At 37.4% G+C, this 24753-nt stretch overlaps 1 protein-coding gene across 1 annotated transcript in view; it reads left to right on the forward strand.

The window, feature by feature from the left end:
* CCDC18 (coiled-coil domain containing 18) overlaps window positions 1-3590 on the forward strand; it is a 116686-nt gene extending 113096 nt beyond the window's left edge. Inside the window, exon 30 of the mRNA XM_086717577.1 lies at window positions 3445-3590. Within this exon, the coding sequence (XP_086573703.1) occupies window positions 3445-3459 (15 nt within the window). The 3' untranslated portion in view covers window positions 3460-3590. The remainder of the gene's footprint in view (window positions 1-3444) is intronic.
* The last annotated feature ends 21163 nt before the right edge of the window (window positions 3591-24753 follow it).

The raw sequence follows: 24753 nt of genomic DNA on the forward strand, positions 1-24753 counted from the left end.
GATTGCCTGTATTTTCTTAGTGAAGGTTTTCTTAGTGAGGTTATGAGCTATGGCAGGGTAAGTAAGGTATTGGAGGTTTAAGAACAGGAAAGGTATATGAAATAGTTATCTTGGAGAATGGGAAAATATAAATGGACTAGGGAAGTCTAGCAGGATTACCAGGCAGATGGTTTTGTTGGTTGAAATGGCCCTGCAAGTAAGTATATCTGGCATCTTTTGTCCTTATTACATGCCAGCAAGACGATGTCCCTTTCTTCCCATCATAGTGACAACCAAAAAGAACTGTCATGAGTTTTCATAATGTTCCCTAGTGGGAAACACTGCGTCCTTTTTTAAGAACTCTGCTCCACTCCAGTGGCCCTTTGAGTCCTAGATGTGCAACAGTCTATTTCTGGTCAAATAGACCTTGATTTATTTAGAACAAACTTGATTAGTACAGTGACAAATTGTAATCATAGTAATACACAAGCATTAGTACTATATGCAGGCACTATTTGCTTTACATAAATTGGCTCATTTAATCTTTATTGATTGGTACTATTATTACCCAAATAGTACCAAATACTTCTATTGTAGGGGGTACTATTATTTTTTTAATTTTTTAAAAAAAATTTATTTATTTTTGAGAGAGAGAGTGGGGGAACAGGCAGAGAGGGAGAGAGAGAATCCCAAGCAGGCTCCACACTGTCAGTGTGGAGCCCAATGCTGGACATGGGGCTCAAACTCCAGAACCGTGAGATCATCAGCTGAGCCAAAATCAAGAATCTGACTCTTAATCAATTGAGCCACCCAATTGGTGGCTAGGTGCTAGGGGGTACTATTATTATCCCCATTATATAGATGAGGCTTTGTTCTTAACCACTGTTGATACACTAATTTCATAGTTGTGTTTCTATTGTCTTCAATACTGTTTAATTACATAGTTTGGTCTTGCAACTGCTTAGTAAATTAGAGATTAAGAGGTTAGGACTTAAAAGTTACTACACAACTGATTGATAGAATATCTTAGTCTATAGGTCATTGGAATAAATAGATGCATTTGAATAATTCATTTTACCTATTCTGTTTTAATGGAAGCTCAGAGCCAAATTAAAACATGCAAAATACTAATAAAATAAAATATGCAAACTACTATAGCCAGTTTTTTAAGAAAATCCAGCCAAAGTTAAATTCTGTTCACATTATAGCTTTGTTCATTGCTAGTGATGCTCTACTGAGTTTTAAATGCATTAACCATAGTCGGTAGCCTTAACATAATCTCACCTGGGCCTCATAGCTCATGAGACTCAATTGCATTACCTGTGTTGGTTTAATTTTGTCTTGAAAAGAAGGGGCTGGTTCTTTGAGTTGCCCAGAACTCTATTCTGTACTTCTGTGGGACCCATGCTGGGACAAATGCTTGACAAATGCTCATCTGTGGGTTTTACTCAGTTCTTAGATGGCCGTCACTTGCCGTTATACCTTAAACTTAAGGGAAAGGTACCTGAAGACATCTTCCCAATACTTTCTCTGTAGGGACTCCTTTTTTTTTTTTCTTTTAATGGAAGGTGAGAAAATTCAGAGCAAGGACTGCTACTATTGAAAGAAACTTTGACTTACTATGGTTTTATTGTCTAACTTCATGATCATTTACATGTACATTGCATTAATAAGTGTAAAATTTGTAAAACTTGACATATTTTAAATTGGGTTGTAGAACCTTGATCTACAGGCCATTTCTTGTCCTTAGCTCACCTCACCCACACTAAAGTATAACACTGCATTTGTCTCTGGTATAAAAGCAGAAATTTTAACCTTTTTTAAGCCAACGAAACTGTTATTTAAACAGAATGTTATAAAGAAACCCAAATATGTCAATCAGATACAAAGCTAATTTATCTGATTAAAAGTGGATTGTGGCTGACCTTTGCCCAGTTACTTACTTGCTCACCCTCTTACATGTCTGCTTATGCAAAGAGTTCAGAGCAGGACTGGATTAATCTTTAAGGAACATAAGCCTGAGATTAGGGCACCAAGGGAAAGGGAGTACCACAGTGTTTTGCCCTAGCTATCATGCCCTTAACTCTTTCACTGCCACACTTGAGTGTAGTAGATTGTTTTGTAATTGTCTTTATCTGCCATGTTGCAGTTTAATGTGTGTGCACTGTTAAACTATCTTTTTCTTTGGTATAGTGAGTGCCTTAGGTTTAAATTTGGTTTGAAGGTGTCATCAAGAAATTACATTTGTTTCTGACTTATGGTGTGAGTTTCACTTTTGTAGAGAGTAACACCAGCTGGCATTTAAGTCATGCTCTGATTTGTGTGAAGAATCCTTAAGCTCTTTATTTTAAGCAATGGAAAGGTGAGAGGGGGCATCATTGTTGGGTTGTGTTGAGGGCATCAGTTGGCCTTAATCCAGCTGTGCTCCAGAGAGTGCAGTTTTAAAGTCCATTGATACAGCAGAAAAGAACTAGAAATGACTACGTGAGAAGTACTTAATAAGTGTTAGTTATCTCTTTTACTTATGTTATAGCCCAAATACTGATTTTCCTAACAGTTAACTATGTTGGCAGTTCATTCACCATAAAGCCTCTAACACAGCAGTTTTCTGGTGACAAAACCTTCATAAGTCACACAAAAAATTACACATACACAAAATTTTGAACATATTATCAAGGAGTTCACAGATACCAAGTTAAAAACTCCTGTTTTAGATCTGAACAGTGGAATACTGTGCTGTGAATACTGATTAATTAGGTAATTCACAGCTTATTACGAAGTTGTAAGAAGTATTGTTTATAATCATCTTATTTCCAAAAAGGAAAAGTCATTTGCAAATATGGACCATATGCCATGCAATAAGATGAAAAACAAAAATTGAGAAAGTCAGCTATAGGGAAAACAGGGATGGATAGGAAGATTACAGGCAATACCAGAGACATAATAACATTTTCAAATCCCTGGCCTAAGTAAAGACCAAGGTGTGACAAGAGTATTTGACTTGTATTTTTAGAATCTTCTGGGCCTTTTCCCAGTATTTTTCTACTTCTGTATGTTGTGCTCTTTTTTGATGCAAATATTTCTCTTGTCATTTTCCTTTTTTGCTTTTTTTCTCTTCCCTCTTTTTCACTGACTTTTTTCATGTAGCCCTTCCTCTATCTTCCTTACTGTGCCCTCAAACCATAATGTGACACCAGTGTCTAAATATTTTATTTTTATTGTGTCCTCTGTTTTTGTTTCTTAAATCAATTTAAACTTTGCACTCCCTCCCAATGCCCCCCAACCAGAATTACTTGCTTTTTACATTTCATGTGGTCCATTTTTTACTTTTTCTGATTCATGTTTAATTGAGTAAGCATTTCCCACTCTTGCTTTAAATTATGTTCCTGATTATTATAGTGGACATTAATACTAAATTAATATAAGAATATTTCAAAAACTAATCTTTTTTTTTTAATATTCCAGGGAGAAAAGTTGTAATTAAAAGAAGATGTTGATATGATGAAAAATGAGATTTTTGGTACTGTATTTATTACATGTAGCTCATACTTCATAGAAGCTGTTATTGTATTGCTTTTGAATAAATTTATATTTCAGTATATTTAAAGAAAGTTCTTCGAAAGCTTTTTCTTTTTGCGGAAGTTAATTCATTACTCATTTTTGGTTTAAACTTGCTACTTTCCTTGTCTTTGTTTTTTATGTAAAAATCACTGCTAAAATGCTTAATAAGTACATTAAATCATTTATATTTTCAATTTAGATTACCATATTATTTGCTTATTGTTCTAGTAATACTTTATTTTTGTTTTATTTATTTATTTGTTTATTTAATAGGCTCCACATCCAGTGTGGAGCCCAGTGTGGGGCTTGAACTAATGACCCTGAGATCAAGACCTGAAATCAGTGACCCTGAGATCAAGAGTTGGACACTTAATCAACTTTATTTTTCAAATAAGTAATATGAATTAAAAAGTCCTTCTGCCACAGGTTCATAATTGTACTAATAAGGCTGGCTTTTGTTGAGTGTTTGCCATTTATTAGTCACTATTCTAGGCACTTTCTATTTGTCAACTCATTAAATTCACATAATTTTATTTTATGAGGTATATACTATTATTATTCCTGTTTTACAAGTGGAATTATTTAACATAATGACACAAGAATGTGTTCCAAATAAACTGATTTTCTAAGTCTCGTGAGATGGAGTTGGGGTTAGTGACCCTATTTATACATGGCCAGCTTTATGGTAGAATAAAAATAATGGAGCAAAATTAAGATGACATATTTAAACCCTCAAATTTAAAAATCTCTCAAGATTAGACCAAATATTTTTATTCTTAGAATGTTAGAATGTGTCCTTAGAAAAGAATATGGAGTTCATTTTTTCTAACAGGTAAACATTAAAGCCATTAACGTTGACAGTACCACTTGAATAACACTAATTGAGAATTTGTAATTACTTGTCAGGAATCGAATAAAGTTTATCTTTTTACTTCTACCTACTAGTGATTTGACTCTAAGAGTTAAATTACTAATTCAGTCTTTTTAGCCAGCACCCTTATTTCCCTTTCCCCCAAGTTTCTACCATGTGCCTTATGAACTCTTTTTCATGGACTAGTGAGCATTACTGTGTAGTCACGTTGTACATCTGACACCTTCATTAATTTAGTTTCCAGTCTGAGCTGGACTCTTATTTTTGACAAACTTTAACCTTTTCCTCCTACCTTCCTTCCTCTTCCTCTTGACAGGTATATTAATATTTATATTTTCAACTACCCCCTTTACTACATCTCCTATACTCTAAAGAAATAAGTTAGCCACTTATTTCATAGGAGATCATCAGGTCCAATCTCCCTCAATTTCCTTTATGTATCCCTGGATACTATTGATTCATTCATCCCTGGCTACTTAGTTTAAGCAGGGTCAGGGTCCTTCCTTAAGAATTTTGAAGCTGAGGAACGCCTAGGTGGCTCATTTGGTTAAGCCTCTGAATCTTGATTTTGTCTCAGGTCATGATCTCCCACTTTGTGAGATCGAGCCCCACAGTGGTTTCTGCTCTGACAGTGCAGAGCCTGCTTGGGAGTCTCTGTCTCCCTTTCTCTCTCTGCCCCTCCCCTGTTCATTGTCTGTCTGCCTATCTGTCTCTCTCTCTCTCCCTCTCTCTCAAAATAAATAAAATTAAAAAAAAAAAAAAAAGAATTTTGAAGCCGAAACTGCAAACAAATTCCACTGCATGCCTGAACGATAAAATACAAGACTCCCGAGCTCTTTATAGCCATCTTTCCTACCACGTGGGCCAAAGCAGCAATGCAACTAGTCTGGAGAAAAGAGGAGAAAAAATGAAAACAAACCTACCAAAAGGAACAACAAAAAGAATAACTGAAGATCTTGGTTTCACATGATTTTGAGACTCAGCCACATTATTGAGACATCACAATATTCTTATAGTAAGTCCTTTTATAAAGCTAGTTCAAATTGGATTCCTGTCGCTTGCAAGCAAAAAAGTGCTAACCAATGTACTTTATCTTTTTTTTTTGCCACCAAATTTCTTAGAAAAAAGAGTTTGTATTCACTGTTTTACTCTTTACTTCCAACCCAATCCTTAAACTAATACAATCTGACTTTTACTACTCTGTTGCCATACCCAGTGTCCTATTTTCATTCTTTATTTTGATATTTTGTATTGTTATCTCTGACTCTAGAACACTGCCAGTCTTTCCTGATTCTTTTAGAAACAAGTAGCTGATCTTTACATAATACATACTATTATGCATATGCCAGGCAATGTTGTAGACACTTTACAAGTATTATTATATTTGTAAAGAGGAACAAGAATAGCAACAACCTATGAGGAAATATCTTTCAAGGAGGTCATGCAACACAATACCGTAGTACCACATGAGATAGATGTAAGATAGTTTATTGAGGAAAAGTTTACAGAGAGGGCAGTAGTAGAGGGCACACAATCCCTCAAACTCTCCGGTCCTACACAGCTTAGGCATAGTCTGCATATACTGTGTTCAAAGTTCCAGTGGAAAGGAACCCTGCCCCCATAAGAGTCTACATATTTATTATTGGGCTGAGATAGGGAATATTTATGTAGCTGTGAACTAATGGAAACTTATTTGTAGGTGGAGTAGCCTTGTTAGAGAGGGGGAACCTTTCTGTTCCTCTCTTAAGCTAGCTCAAATTTGTTGATCCAGCTGCCTTTTCTGCTACTAAAAGTTTGAGAGGACAGGAGATTGGAGGCAGAATGAGCCTGTAGAGCTATTGTGATCATTTCTCATTAGGAAGGTGCCAGTATTTATCACTGTATTTTATAGAAAACAGGCACGGATGGGTTAAATAATTTTTCTCATGGTCATGTAGCTTTATAAGTATAACAGCTGGGATTTGAACTGACTCAAGAGTCCATGCCCTTAACTGCTAAAGCACATTGCCTCTTTATATTGCCTTTTACTTCTTTGAACATCCATTCTTAGTATTCTTGTCTGCCTACCTATAACATATTGGGATTCCCTAGGTTAGTTTCTACCTTAGATCTCTCTTCTACAGGTATTTGTTCTTCTTAGATTAGTTCATCCAGTACTATTGCTTCAATAATAATCTTTATGGTAATAACTTCCAGATCTGTATCTCCATCTTTTCCTTGCAACAGATCTGTATTTTCAATTGCCTACTCAGACAGTTCCCTGGATATCCTATAGATTTTTTTTTTTTTTCCTAACAAAACTTTAGGGCCGCCTGGGTAGCTCAGTCAGTTGAGCATCCAACTTCAGCTCAGGTCATGATCACACACAGCTTGTGGGTTTGAGCCCTGTGTCAGGCTCTGTGCTGAAGCTCAGAGCCTGTAGCCTGCTTTGGATTCTGTGTCTCCCTTTCTGTCCCTCCTCTGCTCATGCTCTGTCTCTCACTCTCAAAAAATAAAGAAAGAAATAAAACATCAAAAAAATTTTTTAGAAAATCTTAAATTTATCCAAAACCAAACTCATGATAGTTTCTCAAAATTTACCTGTCCTGCTTTCCTGTTTTCCTTTTTTTGTTAGGTGTTTGCTTATTTTCCATCATCATTCACCTAGTTCTTGCCATCAAAGATGACCTGGTGGCTATCAGGTCATTCTTTTCCCTTTCTACAAAATATAGACTATTACTAGACTATTCTATTTCAGCCATCCATACCTGTAGGATCTTGTTATCATGTGTTCCACCTCCCACTCTCTAACAACAATCTCTTTCAGCTCTCTCATTCTCTAATCCCTGTTGATATTTTTCCACATTAAGAACATATTTCCATTTAACATTTTTTTCAATAATATGGAATCCTCTCATAGAGGTAATTTACTAATGTGGTTGAGAATGTGGACTTTGAGTAGGAATCTTATACATCCAGCCATGATAGAATAATTGGTATTGGTCTTGCCCTCATGTCCTCCACAATTGTAACAGTTTATTGGAAATGAAAATCAGCTTGAAACCATATTAATAGAAAATGTCAACTCTAACAGAGGAACATGGTTGAATAAGTATGAACAGAACAACCAAGACAATGTGAGTCATTATTAAGAAGAAAAGAAAGACGGGCATCTGAGTGGCTCAGTCATTTGAGCATCTAACTCTTGATGTCAGCTCAGGTCATGATCCCAAGGTTGTGGGATTGAGCCCTGCATCCTTCTCCACACTGAGTGTGGAGCCTGCTTGGGATTCTCTGTCTCTCCCTCTCGGCCTCTCTCCCCTGCTCATGTTCTCGCTACAATAAATATACATTTTAAAAAAAGAAGTAAAGAGCAAACAGGACAGGAAAAAATTTTAGAAAAGTATGACAAAATATATCAAATTTGGTGTGGAAAAATAAATGGACAACCTACGGGCCCTCTAAGTTCAGCAAACTCTAAGCAGAATAAATACAAAGAACATCATACTTAGGTATACAGTAGTGAAAACTACTGAACACTAAAGAAACAAAGAAAATCTTAAAAGCAAACACAGAAAAAAGTCTAAGAAGCAAAGATCCAAAAGAAGACTGATTTCTGACCAGAAACAGTGAGACACACTTTAAATATAAAGACGATACTGATTGAAAGTAAAAAGGATTTAAAAAAAAAAAAAGCACCAGGCAAACAGCAGGCAATTTCTGACAGACTTCAAAAAAAGAAGTATTGGTGAAGATAAAGAATGATGTTTCATAATGGTAAAAGGACCCTTTCAGTAGGAAGACATACTCCTAAATGCACACCAAATAATCTTCAGAACACATGTAGTAAAAACTAACAAAACTAAAGGGAGAAACAGAAAAATCTACAATCACAGTGGGAGTTTAACCTCCATTTTCTAATAACTTAAAGAATAAGAGACAAAAAAAAATGATACATACTTGAACAAAACCATCAACTAACTTAACTGAATTTAAAGAATACCACTCCTAGCGGGTGCAAATTACACATTCCTTTCAAGTGTACATGAAATGTTGACAGATCATATGCTGGGCCACAACTTAGGTCTCAATAAATTTCAGAAGACTGAAATTCTACAGAGTATGCTCTCTGACCACAGTGTTCTTAAATATCTAGAAAATCTAGAAAATTATGTGGAAATTAATCTTGCCCATAATTCTTGGGTCAAAGAATGTATAAAAAGAGAATTTAGGTATTCTCTTTGGTAATAAAGACACAAAAGTTAAAATTTGTGAGATGCAGCTAAAGCAGCTTAATTAGAGGGAAATTTATAGCTTTAAACACTTTGTAATTAATTTATAAATAATCTGTAAAGAAAAAGGGTTTAAAATCAGTGGTCTAAATTACCACCTCAAGAAGCTAGAGGACAAAAAAGAGCAAATTAAACCTAAAGTAAATAGAAGGGGAAAAAATGAACAAAAATCAGTAATATGGAAAAAAGAGAAAATACAGCTAAAAGTTGATTCATTGAAAATAATAATAAAATTCATTGATCTAGGAAGGCTTATCAAGACAGAATAGAAATAACCAATATTTTGAATGAATGAAAGAGGGGCTGGATATGACAATAGATCCTACAGACATTTTAAAATATGATTAAGGAATCTTAAGAACCCCTGAAATTCTGACAATGGAGAAGAGAAAAATTTGCAGATTACTTTGTGAGGCCACCATAACAATGATACCAAAATTTAACAAGAACAGTACATGAAGATACCCTTGTGAATGTAGACTGTAGGTCAGAAAATTATAATCCCTCAAACCAAATGTGTCTTTCCTGTCCCTGTGATTGAAAACAGTTTAATTATATATTGCCTATGGCTTCTTTTACATTATAGAGGCAGAACTAAATAGTTGTGACAAAGACTATATGATAGGCCACAAAGTCTAAAATATTTACTATTTGGCCTTTAAAGTTTGTGGACCTCTGACATAGACACAGAAATTCTCAATGAAATATTAGCAAGCAAAACCCAGAGATATAAGAAGGTTACATAATTACTGAATGACTTATGCCAGTAAGTCTGGACTGGCTTACTAAAAAATAATGTAATTCATAGAATAAGCAAAATAAAGGGAAAAAAACACACTTGTCTCAAAAGATGCAGAAATAGCTTTTAACAGCCATTCAGAGCCTGGCTCTGTCACCAATTCACTTTGTCACTTGAGGCAAATTACTTAATCTGTGTATTTGTTTCCTCAATTATAAAGTAGAATAATGTTACCTACCTCAAATCGTTATGAGTATTAAACAAGTCAGTACATTAGAATAATACCTGGCACAGAGTAAGTGCTCAGTAAATGCTAACTGTTGGCTGCTGTGATTATTCATTTTCTTCTTCAGCTTAGATATGATGGAGTATCACTTCAAATCACTCCATTGCCAATATCCTGAAGTTTTTGGTCTTTTAGTTACTTGGAAAAACTACTGAATTTATTAACTGCCCTTTTTCTCCTTATATTTAAGTCATATATTGTTAGAGAAAAGCATACAACCATGTTGTGGTGAGGACTACTGGTTCTTCACTAAAATAAATTATTTTCCTTTTCCTGTAATTACAAAGTTTTAGCTGGGCCCATGGGCAGTCACTGTATTGCCTAGTATCTCCAATGAGTAAGTTCTCACCAGAAGAATACAAACAAAATGATGTGTACCACTTCAGTCTTGAACACTTAAGTATTACATATGTGCTCTTCCAAGGTCTTTCCCTTTCCCTACAGCCAAAATTGCCTGCATCCCAACTTCAACCATGCATGTGAAGAAAATACCGTTGGGAATAGCAAAAACAAAAACAAAAACAAAAATAATAGAAGCAACATAGGTGTCTAAGTGATCTGGAGCATTCTCCTTGGCTATTACATGAGAGAAAAATAAAATTCTATCTATTTAACCCACTGAATTTTGAACATCTCTTTGTAAAATATCTTAACATACACATTTGTGATTGTACACCATTGCATAAAAATCCTTCTTGGTATTAATATTTATTTCTACCTGGGTCAAATCTTCACTACTTCTCATAAGTCCGTTAAAACACCCACACACAGATACACACAGTGAGCATATGATTTCACCTCATGCTTCAAAGAGAATGACTGCCAAGTGTCCATCAATTGGTGAATGGATAAAGTTGATGTGTACATATATACAATGGAATATTATTCAACCATTTAAAAGAATGAAATTTCGGGGCGCCTGGGTGGCTCAGTCGGTTAAGCGTCCGACTTCAGCTCAGGTCACAATCTCGCAGTCCGTGAGTTCGAGCCCCGCTTTGGGCTCTGGGCTGATGGCTCAGAGCCTGGAGCCTGCTTCCGATTCTGTGTCTCCTTCTCTCTCTGCCCCTCCCCCGTTCATGCTCTGTCTCTCTCTGTCTCAAAAATAAATGTTAAAAAAAAAAGAATGAAATTTTGCCATTTGCAATGACATGAATGGAACTAGAGAGTACAATGGTAAGCAAAATAAGTCAGAGAAAGACAAATACCTTGATTTCAGATATATGTGGAATTTGAGAAACAAAGCAGCAAAGGGACAAATAGAGGGGAAAAAATCAATAAACAGACTTAATTATAGAGAAGTGATGGTTAGCAGAGGGGAGGTGGGTAGGATGATGGGTTAAATAGGTGATGAGGAATAAGGAGAGCATTTGTGTTGAGCACTGGATGTTGCATAGAAGTGTTGAATCAATGGGGCGCCTGGGTGGCGCAGTCGGTTAAGCGTCCGACTTCAGCCAGGTCAAGATCTCGCGGTCCGTGAGTTCGAGCCCCGCGTCAGGCTCTGGGCTGATGGCTCAGAGCCTGGAGCCTGTTTCCGATTCTGTGTCTCCCTCTCTCTCTGCCCCTCCCCCGTTCATGCTCTGTCTCTCTCTGTCCCAAAAATAAATAAATGTTGGAAAAAAAAAAAAAAAAGAAGTGTTGAATCACTATATTGTACACCTGAAACTAATATTGTGGGGAATAAGCTTAGGAATTCCCTAAGCTTGCACCAATGGGTTAACAAGGCATAAAGAAATAGCCACAGGATGAATGCATCCAAGATTAGGTAAACAGGGCAAAGGTCCCCAGTATAGGACAAAGGTATAGGAATAGAAAATCTTAGGATGAAAACTTACAAGATTAGGTATTCAAGGCGGAAGCGCCCCCTAACTTAGTACAATAGCAGAAAGCTGCTTTCACAGGAAGGACCAAAATAGGTAAACAGCACTATAGACCGCACCAAGTTGCCTGGAGTAGAGCTAATTAGCAAAAGAAAAGTGCGTTGTTGACCCTGAGGTAGTATGCTCTGTCTTTCTTGTCCCCTAGACAAGTTTAGGTAAACAGAGGTGGTACCTCATGCCTGCTATAAACAACCATCTGCCTAGTACCAGGATTTAGTTTTGTACTGACCCAAATCCCTAACACTGTGTATCTTCAAAAACCCCCTTTCCCCCACACCCATGAGTTAATGTTCATGGTTTCATTGTTTCTGTGTGCATGTCCATCACGCTTGTAAGCCTTCTGATCCTAATAAAAACTGAGCAAGGACCCTTACTCAGAGCTTTTGTCTCCTCCCGGACATTAGCCTCTCTTGCATTTTAATCCTGTGTCCACTCTCTTGCTGGACAAGAGGGAACTCCAGACCCAGAACCTATGACATAATATAATGTGGGGAATAAATTTAAGAATTCTCTGAGCTTGCACCAAGGGTTAACAAGGTTTAGGGCAGAAAGCCGCCATAGGGCGAAAGCACCCAGGATAGAACGAAGCATAGAATGGAAAGCCACTTACACAGGATGAAAGCATCTGAGAATAGGTAGAGGCAGAAAGCCCCCAAGATTAATCATTAAGTAAAACAAAACAGCTTCTACAGGGTGAAAGCACCCAGAGCTAATTAGCAAGAAATATGCCTTGTTAACCCTGAGGTAGCATACTCTGTCTTAGCACCTAGAAAAGTTAAGATCAACAGACATGGTGCCTGGTGCCTGCAGCAAACCCCAACTGCTGGCACTGAGATTTTGATTTGTCTTGACCCTAACCCCTAACACCGCATTGAAACCTCTTTTCTCTCACACACGAGTTAATGATCACTGTCTAATTGTCTCTTTCTGCACATCCATCACATATGTAAGCCTTCTGATCCTAATAAATATGGAGAAAAGACCCTTGCTTGGGGTTCTTGTCTCCTCCCAGACATTAGCCTCTCTCATATTCAATTCTGCATCCACTCTCTTGCTGGACAAGAGAGAACTCCAGAGTCAAAGTCTACAACAATATAACACTGTATGCTAACTAACTGGAATTAAAATGAAAACTTAGAGAATGGCTGCCAACAGAAAAGAACTTCTACAATTCCCTGCCCATACATTTAAAAACTCAATCTAGTGGCAGGAAATATTCCATGTGCTGAATAGGAAAAATACACGGCCAAGAATCCTTTACCCAGCAAGGTAAATCCATATCTTTCAGTAATCACTCTGAATGTAAATGGACTAAATGCCCCAATCAAAAGACAGGGTATCAGAATGGATAAAAAACCAAGATCCATCAATATGCTGCCTACAAGAGAAATTTTAGACCTAAAGACACCTGCAGATTGGAAGTGGGGATGCAGAATGATCTATAATGCTACTGGATGTCAGAAGAAAACTGGAGTAGCCATACTTATGTCAGACAAACTAGATTTTAAAACAAAGGCTGTAACAAGAGATGAAGAAGGGCATTATATCAATAAGGGGTCTATCCATCAGGAAGAGCTAACAATTATAAATGTTTATGCCTTCAACATGAAAGCACCCAAATATATAAATCAATTAATCACAAACATAAGCAAACTTACTTATAATAATATCGTATTTGTAGGTGACTTTAATATTTTCACTTACAGCAATGGACAAATGATCTAGGCAGAAAATAAGGAAACAATGGCCTTGAATGACACTGCACCAGATGGACTTAACATATATTCAGAACTTTTCATCCAAAAGCAGCAGAATACACATTCTTCTTGAGTGCACGTGGAACATTCTCCAAACTAGATCACATACTGGGTCACAAAACAGCCCTCAACAAATATAAAAGGATTGAGATCATACCATGCATATTTTCAGATCACAACACTATGAAACTTGAAATCAACAACAAGAAAAAATTTAGAAAGCTTCCAAGTACATGGAGGTTAAAGAACATCCTACTAAAAAATGAATGGGTCAACCAGGAAATTAAAGAAGAGATTTAAAAATATATGAAAGCAAATGAAAATGAAAACATGATGGTCAAAACCCTATAGGATGCAGCAAAGGCAGTCCTAAGAGGAAATACACTGCAATCCAGGCCTATCTCATAAAGCAAGAAAGACCCCAAATACAGAACCTAACCTCACACCTAAAGGAACTAGAAAGACAGTGGCAAAGAAAGCCCAAAGCCAGCAGAAGAAGAGAAATAATAAAGATTAGAGCAGAAATAAACAACATAGAAAACAAAACAAACAAACAAACAAACAGATCAATGAATCTAAGTGCTGGTTTTTTGAAAGAATAAACAAAATTGATAACCCCCTACCCAGACTTCTCAAAAAGAAGAGAGAGGACCCAAATAGATAAAATCATGAATGAAAGAGAAGACATCACAACCAACACCACAGAAATACAATTATTAGAGAATACTATGAAAAATTATATGCCAATAAACTGGACAATCTAGAAGAAAATGGAAAAATTCCTAGACACCCACACACTACCAAAACTCAAATGGGAAGAAATAGAAAATTTGAACAGACCCATAACCAATGAAGAAGTTGAACGGTTACCCAAAATCTCCCAACAAATAAGAGTCCTGGGCCAGATGGCTTCTATAATGCTTCTGATTATAGGTATTAACATAGTTAATACCTATTCTTCTCAAGTTATTCCAAAAAATAGAAATGGAAGGAAAGCTTCTGGAGTCATTCTATGAAGCCAGCATTACCTTGATTCCCAAACCAGACAAAGACCCCACTAAAAAAGGGAATTACAGGCCAATGTCCCTAATGAACATGGATGCAAAAATTCTCAACAAGATACTAGCAAATTGAATTCAACAGTATATTAAAAGAATTATTCACCATGATCAAGTCAGATTCATTCCTGGGCTACAGGGCTGATTCAATATTTGTAAATCAATCAACATGATACATAACATTAGTAGAAGAAAGGATAAGAACCATACAATCCTGTCAATAGATGCAGAAAAAGCATTTGACAAAAAACAGAATCCTTTCTTAATAAAAACCCTCAAGAAAGTCGGGATAGAAGGAACATACTTTAACATCATAAAAGTCACATATGAAAAGTTCAGGGCTAAAATCATCCTCAATGGGGAAAAACTGAGAGGTTTTCCCTGAGATCAGAACATGAGAGTAATGTCCACTTTCACCACTGTTATTCAACATAGTATTGGAAGTCCAAGCCTCAGGAATCAGACAACAAAATGAAATAAAAGGCATACAAATTGGCAAAGAAGTCAAACTTCCATTTTTCACAGATGACATGATGCTGTACATGGAAAACACAAAAGCTCCACCAAAAAAAACAAAAAACAAAAAACAAAAAAAAAAAAACCAAGCTAGAATGGATACGTGAATTTGGCAAAGATACAGGATACAAAAGCAATGTACAGAAATCAGTTGCATTTCTACACACCAATAATGAAGCAGCAGAAATAGTTATGAAGGAATCATTCCCATTTACAATTGCACCAAGAACCATAAGACACCTTGGAATAAACTAACCCAAGAGGTAAAAGATCTGTATGCTGAAAACTATTGTAAACTTATGAAAGAAACTGAAGAAGACACAAAGAAATGGAAAAACATTCCACACTCATGGATTAGAAGAACAAATATTGTTAAAATGTCAATACTACCCAAAGCCATCTACACATTCAATGCAATCCCAATCAAAATTGCACTGGCATTCTTCTCAAAGCTAGAACTAACAATCCTAAAATTTGCATGGAACCACAAAAGACCCAGAATAGCCAAAGTAATATTGAAAAAGAAAACCAAAGCGGGAGGCATCACAATCCCGGACGTTAGCCTCTACTCTACTACAAAGTTGTAATCATCAAGACAGTATGGTATTGGCACAAAAACAGACATATAGACCAGTGGAATTGGAGAACCCAGAATTGGACCCACAAATGTATGGCCAACTAATCTTTGACAAAGCAGGAAAGAGCATCCAATGGAAAAAAACAGAGTCTCTTTAGCAAATGGTGCTGGGAGAACTGGACAGCAACATGCAGAAGAATGAAACTGGACCACTTTCTTACACCATACACAAAAATAAATTCAAAATGGATGAAACACCTACAGGTGAGACAGGAAACCATCAAAATCCTAGAGAAAAAAACAGACAACAACCTCTTCGACCTTGGCTGCAACAACTTCTTGACATGTCTCCAAAGGCAAGGGAAGTGAAAGCAAAAATGAAGTATTACAACGTCATTAAGATAAAAAGCTTCTGCACAGCAAAGGAAACTATCAACAAAACTAAAAGGCAATCATCGGAATAGGAGAAGATATTTGCAAATGACATATCAGATAAAAGGTTAGTATCCAAAATCTATAAAGAACTTACCAACCTCCACATCCAAAAAACAAATAATCCAGTGAAGAAATGGGCAGAAGACATGAATAGACAATTCTCTAAAGAAGACATCTAGATGTCCCAAAGACACATGAAAAGATGCTCAATGTCACTCCTCACTAGGGAAATACAAATCAAAACCACATTGGGGCGCCTGGGTGGCTCAGTAGGTTGAGCTTCCAACTTCGGCTTGGGTCATAATCTCACAGTCTGTGAGTTCAAGCCCCGCGTCGGGCTCTGTGCTGGCAGCGCAGAGCCTGGAACCTACTTCGGATTCTGTGTCTCCCTTTCTCTCTGCCTTTCCCCCACTCATGCTCTGTCTTTCTATCTGTGTCAAAAATAAATAAACATTAAAACACACACACACACACACACACACACACACACACACACACACACATTGAGATACCACCTCACACCAGTCAGAGTGGCTAAAATTAACAACTCAGGAAACAACAGAAGCTGGCGAGGATGTGGAGAAAGGGGAACCCTCCTGCACTGTTGGTGGGAATGCAAACTTGTGTGGCAGCTCTTGAAAACAGTGTGGAGGTTCCTCAAAAAATTAAAAATAGAACTACCCTACAACCCAGCAATAGCACGACTATGAATTTATCCAAAGGATACAGGAGTGCTGATTCATAGGGGCACATGTACCCCAATGTTTACAGCAGTGCTATCAACAATAGCCAAAGTATGTAAAGAGCCCAAATGTCCATCAACTGATGAAAGGATAAAGATGTGGTATATATACAATGGAATATTACTCAGTGATGAAAAATAATGAAATCTTTCCATTTGCAACTACATGGATAGAACTGGAGGGTATTATCCTAAGTGAAAGAAGTCAGTCAGAAAAAGACAGCTATCATACGTTTTCACTCATATGTGGAGTTTGAGAAACTTAACAGAAGACCATAGGGGAAGGAAAGGAAAAATAAGTTGCAAATAGAGAGGGAGGCAAATCACAAAAGACTCTTAAATACAGAGAACAAAATGAGGGTTAATGAGGGTGCAGGGTTGGGGGGATGGGGAAAATGGGGATGGGCATTGAGAAGGGTACTTTTTGGGATGAGCACTGGGTACTGTACGTGAGTGAGGAATCATGGGAATCTACTCCCAAAGTCAAGAATACACTGTACACTGTATGTTAACTAGCTTGATAATTATTTTTAAAAAGAGAGAGGGAGGGAGGGAGGAAGGAAGGAAGGAAGGGAGAAAAGAAGAAAGAAAAGAAAGGAGGGAGGAAAGGAAAGGAAAGGGAAGGAAGGCAGGAAAGAAGAGGGAGGGAGGGAGGAAGGGAGGGAGGGAGGAAGACAGAGAAAGAAAGAAACAGAAACAAAGAAATGAAAGAAAGAAAGAAAGAAAGAAAGAAAGAAAGAAAGAAAGAAAGAAAGAAAAGAGGAAGGAAGGAAGGGGAAAAGATTAAATAATAGGAAGGGATAATAAAAGGAAATCAAATTTGTGATGTCACCCTAAAAAACAAATAAATGAAAATAAAAACTTAATCTAAATCTGCACTCAGTTTACCTCAGTCATCTCAGTCAGTGACAGCTAGATTTCCCTCTTGGTAATCTGTCTACCTGTATTTTGGATCCCTTTCTGTCTCCTTAGGGACTTCCCATTATCAGTTATTTCCTTTTATCCAAGTGATCAATCTTACCTGTGTCCCACTTTCCCCCATCAACGTTAGACATATCCAACGTTAGACATTTCCCCCATCAACGTTAGACAAATCTTCCCCTCAATCTCATATCTCCAGTCTACCTACCCATCTTGTCATACATTTAAATGGCCCATATTCTTGAAAGAGTTCATTAAACTAGCTGTTTCCATTTGATTTCCCCTCCTTGTCATGTGTATACCTGCAAGAAATCCACTTTTTTGGGTAGTTCTCTTTCCCAGTCACATCCCAGAATTCCCAAAGAATACTTAATATCCTATAAATCCACCGTTTTTCAGTTGTTGCCTTAGCCAGAGAGGCAAAACTGGCAGTGTAAATATTTACTTTTAAAAAGCTATGCAAGAGGGGGGAGGAGCCAAGATGACAGAACAGCATGAAAGTTTTTTTTGCATCTCTCCTCCCTTGAAATACAGCCAGATCAACACTAAACCATCCTGCACAACTAGAAAACTGATTTGAGGATTAACACAACAATCTGCACAAACTGAAACATAGAATTCAGCAGGTACGTGGTGCAGAGAAGTGAACTGGGGGAGAAAGCCACGGAGGACAGGGAGCTGTTTTTGCTTGTGGAAAGAGGAAAGAGACGGGGAGAGTACAGAAAGCATCCCCCCTGCCTGAAAGCAGCTGGAGAGAAAAGAAAGAGTATGCAAGGGACTAAATAAAAAATGGAGAAAGGAGAGGGTTTAAATTCCATCAAGATTCTATAAACGGGGAGTACAGAGTCTGAAACTCCACAGCTTGATACCTGGCAGTGCTCTAGTGGGAAGGGCAAATCCCCAGGAGCAGAGAGAGAGGTCCTCAGGGTCCTCAGACCACATGGGGAGAGGCATTTCCCCTGACGGGAGGACATTTGGTAGACACTGTGTGGTCTCCCCACAGACAAAGATCCCAGTGGACCCCGGAGAACAACCACATTCACTGGTGCTAGAACAAGGATGTTAAGGGGGAAGCCTGGCACCAAATGTGTGTTGTGATTTTCCATAATCCCTGAAACAATGCCACTACAGGATTGTGAGAACTTTTTCTGAGGTGTGCTGGCACCCAGCCGCAGTCTCTGGGCATCAGCAGCAGCACAGTCTCCAGGATGTTCCTGGGGATTGGGATGGCACCCACCCATCACTCGGTGAGACCCTCCCTGAGAAAGTCTGAGCGGGTCAAGGCCACAGTCCCTCAGATGTGAGGGGTTGGGAAACACACCCCCATCTGAGATAAAACTCAGGAGGGAGGTGCTGCCTGGCAGACTGATGGCTTGGTCATAAAGTGTGGAAGTGGAGGGCGCCTGGGTGGCTCCGTCGGTTAAGCGTCCGACTTCAGCTCAGGTCCTGATCTCACGGTTCATGAGTTCAAGCCCCACATCGGGCTCTGTGCTGACAGCTTGGAGCCTGGAGCCTGCTTCAGATTCTGTGACTCCCTCTCTCTCTGCCCCTGCCCCACTCGTACTCTGTCTCTGTCTCTCTCAAAAATAAAACGTTAAAAAAAAAAAAAAAAAAGAGTGTGGAAGTGGGGAGTGGACAGAAGCGAGAGACAAAGGAGGGGTGCTTGACTGCCAGTTGTGGAGAGCACAGAGTTCTGATACTAGAGACTGGGTAGCTGGGTGCCACTATTTTCACCCATCCCTTGCATGCACATACGCACCTACAGGTACCACAACAATCCACCACAGTAAGTTAAGCAGCGCCATCTAGTGGAGAACGGAACTCTTACACTAAGCCCCACCCAACTGGGCCAACCTGGCTCTTCAGGAACAACACAAGTCTCTCCCCCCCTGCTTAGGTTACTGACTATAAGGTACTTCATAGTTTGACTTTTAAGGGAAAACGATGTAATTTCAATTGTACTTCAGTCTGTTTGCTGGTCCACCTATTCAAATTTTTTTCTTTCCTTATTCTCGAATACAGAAAGAGAAAAAATTTATTTGTTATTTATTATTTTAATTTGTTTTTCATTTCTATTAAAAATATTTTTCATTAATTTTTACGTTTTGTAAATTTTTCAAATTCAATTTTTTTACTTCCATTTCATTTTATTCTATCTCATTGTCTTCCTTTTTTCAAATTTTCAAACATTTTCCTTTTTTCCCCTCTTTTTTATCTTTCCCTTTTTTTCTCTAATCCATCAAGCTTCTTTCAACAACCAGACCAGAACACACCTAGGATCTAGCATCCTTTATTTGATTTTTTTGTGTTGTTTTTAATTTTTTAATTGTTTTTTTTTACTTTATTAATTCCTTTTCTTCCTTCAAAATGACAAAATGAAGGAATTACCACAAAAGAAAGAACAGAAAGAAATGACAGCCAGGGACTTAATCAACACATATACAAGCAAGATGTCTGAAGCAGAATTTAGAATCACAATAATAAGAATACTAGCTGGGGTTGAAAACAGACTAGAATCCCTTTCTGTGGAGGTAAGAGCTGGTCTGGATGAAATAAAAAATGCTATAACTGAACTGCAATCTCAAATGAATGCCATGGCGGCAAGGATGGGTGAGGCAGAGCAGCAATCAGCAATATAGAGGGAAAATTTATGGAAAACAATGAAGCAGAAAAAAGGAGGGACACTAAGGCAAAAGAGCACGGTTTAAGAATTAGAGAAATCAGTGACTCATTAAAAAGGAACAACATCAGAATCATAGGGGTCCCAGAAGATGAAGAGAGAGAAAAAGGGGAAGAAGGATTATGTGAACAAATCATCGCAGAAAACTTTCCTAACCTGGGGAAAGATACCAACATCAAAAGCCACAAATGACTCCCATTAGATTCAACAAAAACAGACCATCAACAAGGCATATCATAGTCAAATTCACAAAATACTCAGTCAAGGAAAGAATCATGAAAGCAGCAAAGGAAAAAAAAGCCCTTAATCTGTAAGAGAAGAAAGATCATGTTTGCAGCAGACCTATCCACAGAAGCTTGGCAGGCCAGAAAAGAGTGGCAAGATATATTCAATGTTCTGAATTGGAAAAATATGCAGCCAATAATTCTCTATCCAGCAGGCTGTCATTCAAAATAGAAGGAGAGGTAAAAAGTTTCTCAGACAAACAAAAATTAAAGGAGTTCATGACCACTAAACCAGCTCTGCAAGAAATTTTCAGGGGACTCTGAGGGGAGAAAAGATGAAAAAAAAATAGATCAAAAGCAATAAAGACTAGAAAGGAACAGAGAACACCATCAGAAACTCTAACTCTATAGGCAACATAATGGCAATTTATTCATATCTTTCAGTACTCACTCTAAATGTCAATGGACTAAAAGCTACAATCAAAAGACATAGGGTAACAATAGACAAGAAAACAAGATCCATCTATATGCTGTTTACAAGAGACCCACTTTAGACCTAAAGACACCTTCATATTGAAAGTAAGGGGATGGAGAACCATCTATCATGCTAATGGCCAACAAAAGAAAGCCAGAGTAGCCATACATATATCAGACAATTGAGATTTTAAAATAAAGACTGTAACAAGAGATGAAGACGGGCATTCTATCATAATTAAGGGGTCTATCCACCAAGAAGATGTAAAAATTGTAAACACTTATGCTCTAAATGTGGAGGCACTCAAATATATAAATCAATTAATCACAAACATAAATAAACTTATTGATAGTAATATCATAATAGTAGGGGACTTCAACACCCCACTTAACACCAATGGACAGATAATCTCAACAGAAAATCAATAATGTAACATTGGCTTTGAATGACACACTGGACCGGATAGACTTAACAGGTATATTCAGAACGTTTCATCCTAAAGCAACAGAATACACATTTTTTTCTCCAGTGCAAATGGGACATTCTCCAGAAAAGATCACATACTGGGATGGAAATCAGCCCTCAACAAGTACAAAAAGATTGAGATCATACCGTGCATATTTTCAGACTATAATGTTATGAAACTTGAAATCAACCACAAGAAAAACTGTGGAAAGATAACAAATACTTGGAGACTAAAGACCATCCTACTAAAGAATGAATGGACTAACCAAGAAATTAAAGAGGAAACTAAAAAGTACACGAAAGCCAATGAAAATGATAAGACCACAGCCCAAAACCTCTGGTACACAGCAAGGGCAGTCATAAGAGGGAAGTATATAGCAATCCAGGCCTTCCTAAAAAAGGAAGAAATATCTCAGATACACAACCTAACCTTACACCTTAAAGAGCTGGAAAAAGGACAGCAAATAAAACCCCAAACCAGCAGAAAACAGGAAATAATAAAGATTAGAGCAGAAATCAATGCTATCAAAACCAAAAAACAGTAGAACAGATCAATAAAACCAGGAGCTGGTTCTTTGAAAGAATTAACAAAATTGATAAACTCCTAGTCAGTTTGATCAAAAAGAAAAAGGAAAACAATATATAAATATTGTTTACTTATATATTGTTTATTGTTTATTTATTTGGGAAAACCCAAATAAATAAAATCAAGATTAAAGAGGAGAGATCACAACCAATACAGCAGAAATGCAAAAAATAATAAGAGAATATAAGAGCTAGTATACACCAATAAAATGGGCAATCTGGAAGAAATGGACAAATTCCTAGAAACATATAAACTACCACAGCTGAAGCAGGAAGAAATAGAAAATTTGGACAGACCCATAACCACTAAAGAAATTGAATTAGTAATCAATGATCTCCCAAAAAACAAGAGTCCAGGGGCAGATGGCTTTCCAGAGGAATTCTACCAAACATTTAAGGAAGAGTAATACCTATTCTCTTGAAGCTGTGCCAAAACATAGAAATGGAAGGAAAACTTCCAAACTCATTTTGTTCTCTGTATTTAAGAGTCTTTTGTGATTTGCCTCCCTCTCTATTTGCAACTTATTTTTCCTTTCCTTCCCCTATGGTCTTCTGTTCATGCAACTATGTTGCATTTAAGCAACATAGACACTGATAAGAAGAAAGGAAAAGTACTAGCACAAAAAGTGATCTCCAGAGTAGGAGGAAACCCAGAGCCTTTTGCTACTAAGGACACCAATCCACACACTGAGGATTTTTTAACCCTTTTGGTCCTGGCAACTTTAACTTACTAGAAGTTAGGGCCATGAAAATAAACAAAACTACAAACAGAGTCACTGGAAGGAGACCCTATTTCAGACAATAAAGGACATAAATTATAATGGAATTCCAACAGATTGATTTGGACACAAAAACCCAGTGCCTATTAGATTTATAGTCCAAGGTAGGACTAACTTGATCCTCACAGGAATAAAGATTGCACAACTTGGACCCATTACCACAGATGTTAAATATAATCATCTTAGGGCATTTGGAGAAAATAGTACTAACTTACAAAGATCTTTGTTTCACAGAAAAACAACAACCTAGAGATTAAGATGGCTTATACCTAATATGTCCCTAACATTTCCCTTAAGACATCTCCATGGAAAATAGCTGGGAAGCTACGAATATAATAATGAAATTAGGACTATTAGCTATGACTCATGATAGGGGACAGAAACCTTCACCACACTAAAGTGACAGAACAAATTAAAAAGGTAATTCTGCCCTCTGCAATGATGTGGATGGAGCTAAAGGGTATTATACTAAGCGAAATAAATCAGTCAGAGAAAGATAAATGACGTATGATTTCACTCATATGTAGAACTTAAAACAACCTAGCAAAGGGGGAAAAAGAGGCAAACCAAGAAATAGACTGTTAACAATAGAGAACTGATGGTTCCCAGAGGGGAGGTAGGTAAGGGCATGGATGAAATAGGTGATGGGGATTGAGGAGTGCACTTGTCATGATGAGCACTAGGTGATATATGGAACTGTTGAATCACTATATTGTATACCTGAAACTAATATTACACTACATGTTAACTAACTGGAATTTAAATTAAAACTTAAATAAAATTAAATTAAAAGTATATTTATTTTTGAGAGAGAGAGCGAGCTCATGCGTGTGCGCACGCGTGCACAAGCAGGCTAGGGGCAGCGAGATGGGGCCAAAGGATCCAAAGCAGGCTCTGTGCTGACAGCAGCAAGTCCAATGTGGGGCTCAAACCCATGAACCAGGAGATCATGACCTAAGCTGATCAGACACTCAACCAACTGAGCTACCCAGGCACCCCTAAATAAAATAAAATTAAATTAAAAGGTCATTCTTAAAGCCATACCCCACAGGACAGAACATTATTAAAGGTATTTACTGGTGCTAGAAACACAGGAGAACTGATTGACTTGATAAGAACAGCTGAGAAAGTAAGATAACAGCTATAGCTTTAACACTCATGTATATGGATAAAACAGGCCTTTATCTAATGTAAAATAGACCCAATCAAAATGGACCATGAGACTAAACCTACAACTATTTAGGCCACTACATATTTGTTTTAATATAAACAAATAAAAATAGAAACCCCAGAAACTACTTATAGTGGCAGAAAAACAAAAATAACCAACCTTTTAGAGTAAATAGACCTACAGGAAAGAAACCCATATGTAGACCCACTAACCCACTTACTATAAATAGTAACTTAGAAACAATTTTTTAATGTTTTCTTTATTTTTGAGAGAGAGGGAGAATATAAGTAGGGGAGGGGCAGAGAAAGAGGGAAACAGCGGATCCGAAGCTGGCTCTGTGCTGACAGCAGAGAGCCCGACATGGGGCTCAAACTCACAAACCAGGAGATCATGACCTGAGCTGAAGTCAGACACTTAACCAACTGAGCCACCCAGGCACCCAAAAAAAACTTCTTTATAAACCCTTGGCCCAAGCCAAAGACAACTGCCCATAGGTTACACTAACCATATCAATAGAAACCCCTTTGTATATAAAAATACTACATATATCACTATGTTGTTAGATACAGAGTCCCAAATAACAATGATACAAGGATTTCCTAGTAATTTAGAAAACGAACAACAAAAAGGAACTGAAGGATTTGGAGAAAAATTAACCCAAGGCATTTGAGTACATAGATTGATGATAGGCCACGCATTAAGGCTAAATGTTTTATAGGTCGAATGCTTGAAATGGATGTCACAGGACATTTTCAAATTAAGGGAAAAATTTCAGGAACTTCTA

This window comes from Puma concolor, chromosome C1 (assembly GCF_028749965.1).
Source record: "Puma concolor isolate L17-30 chromosome C1, mPumCon1.1.hap2, whole genome shotgun sequence".
Lineage (NCBI taxonomy): Eukaryota > Metazoa > Chordata > Mammalia > Carnivora > Felidae > Puma > Puma concolor.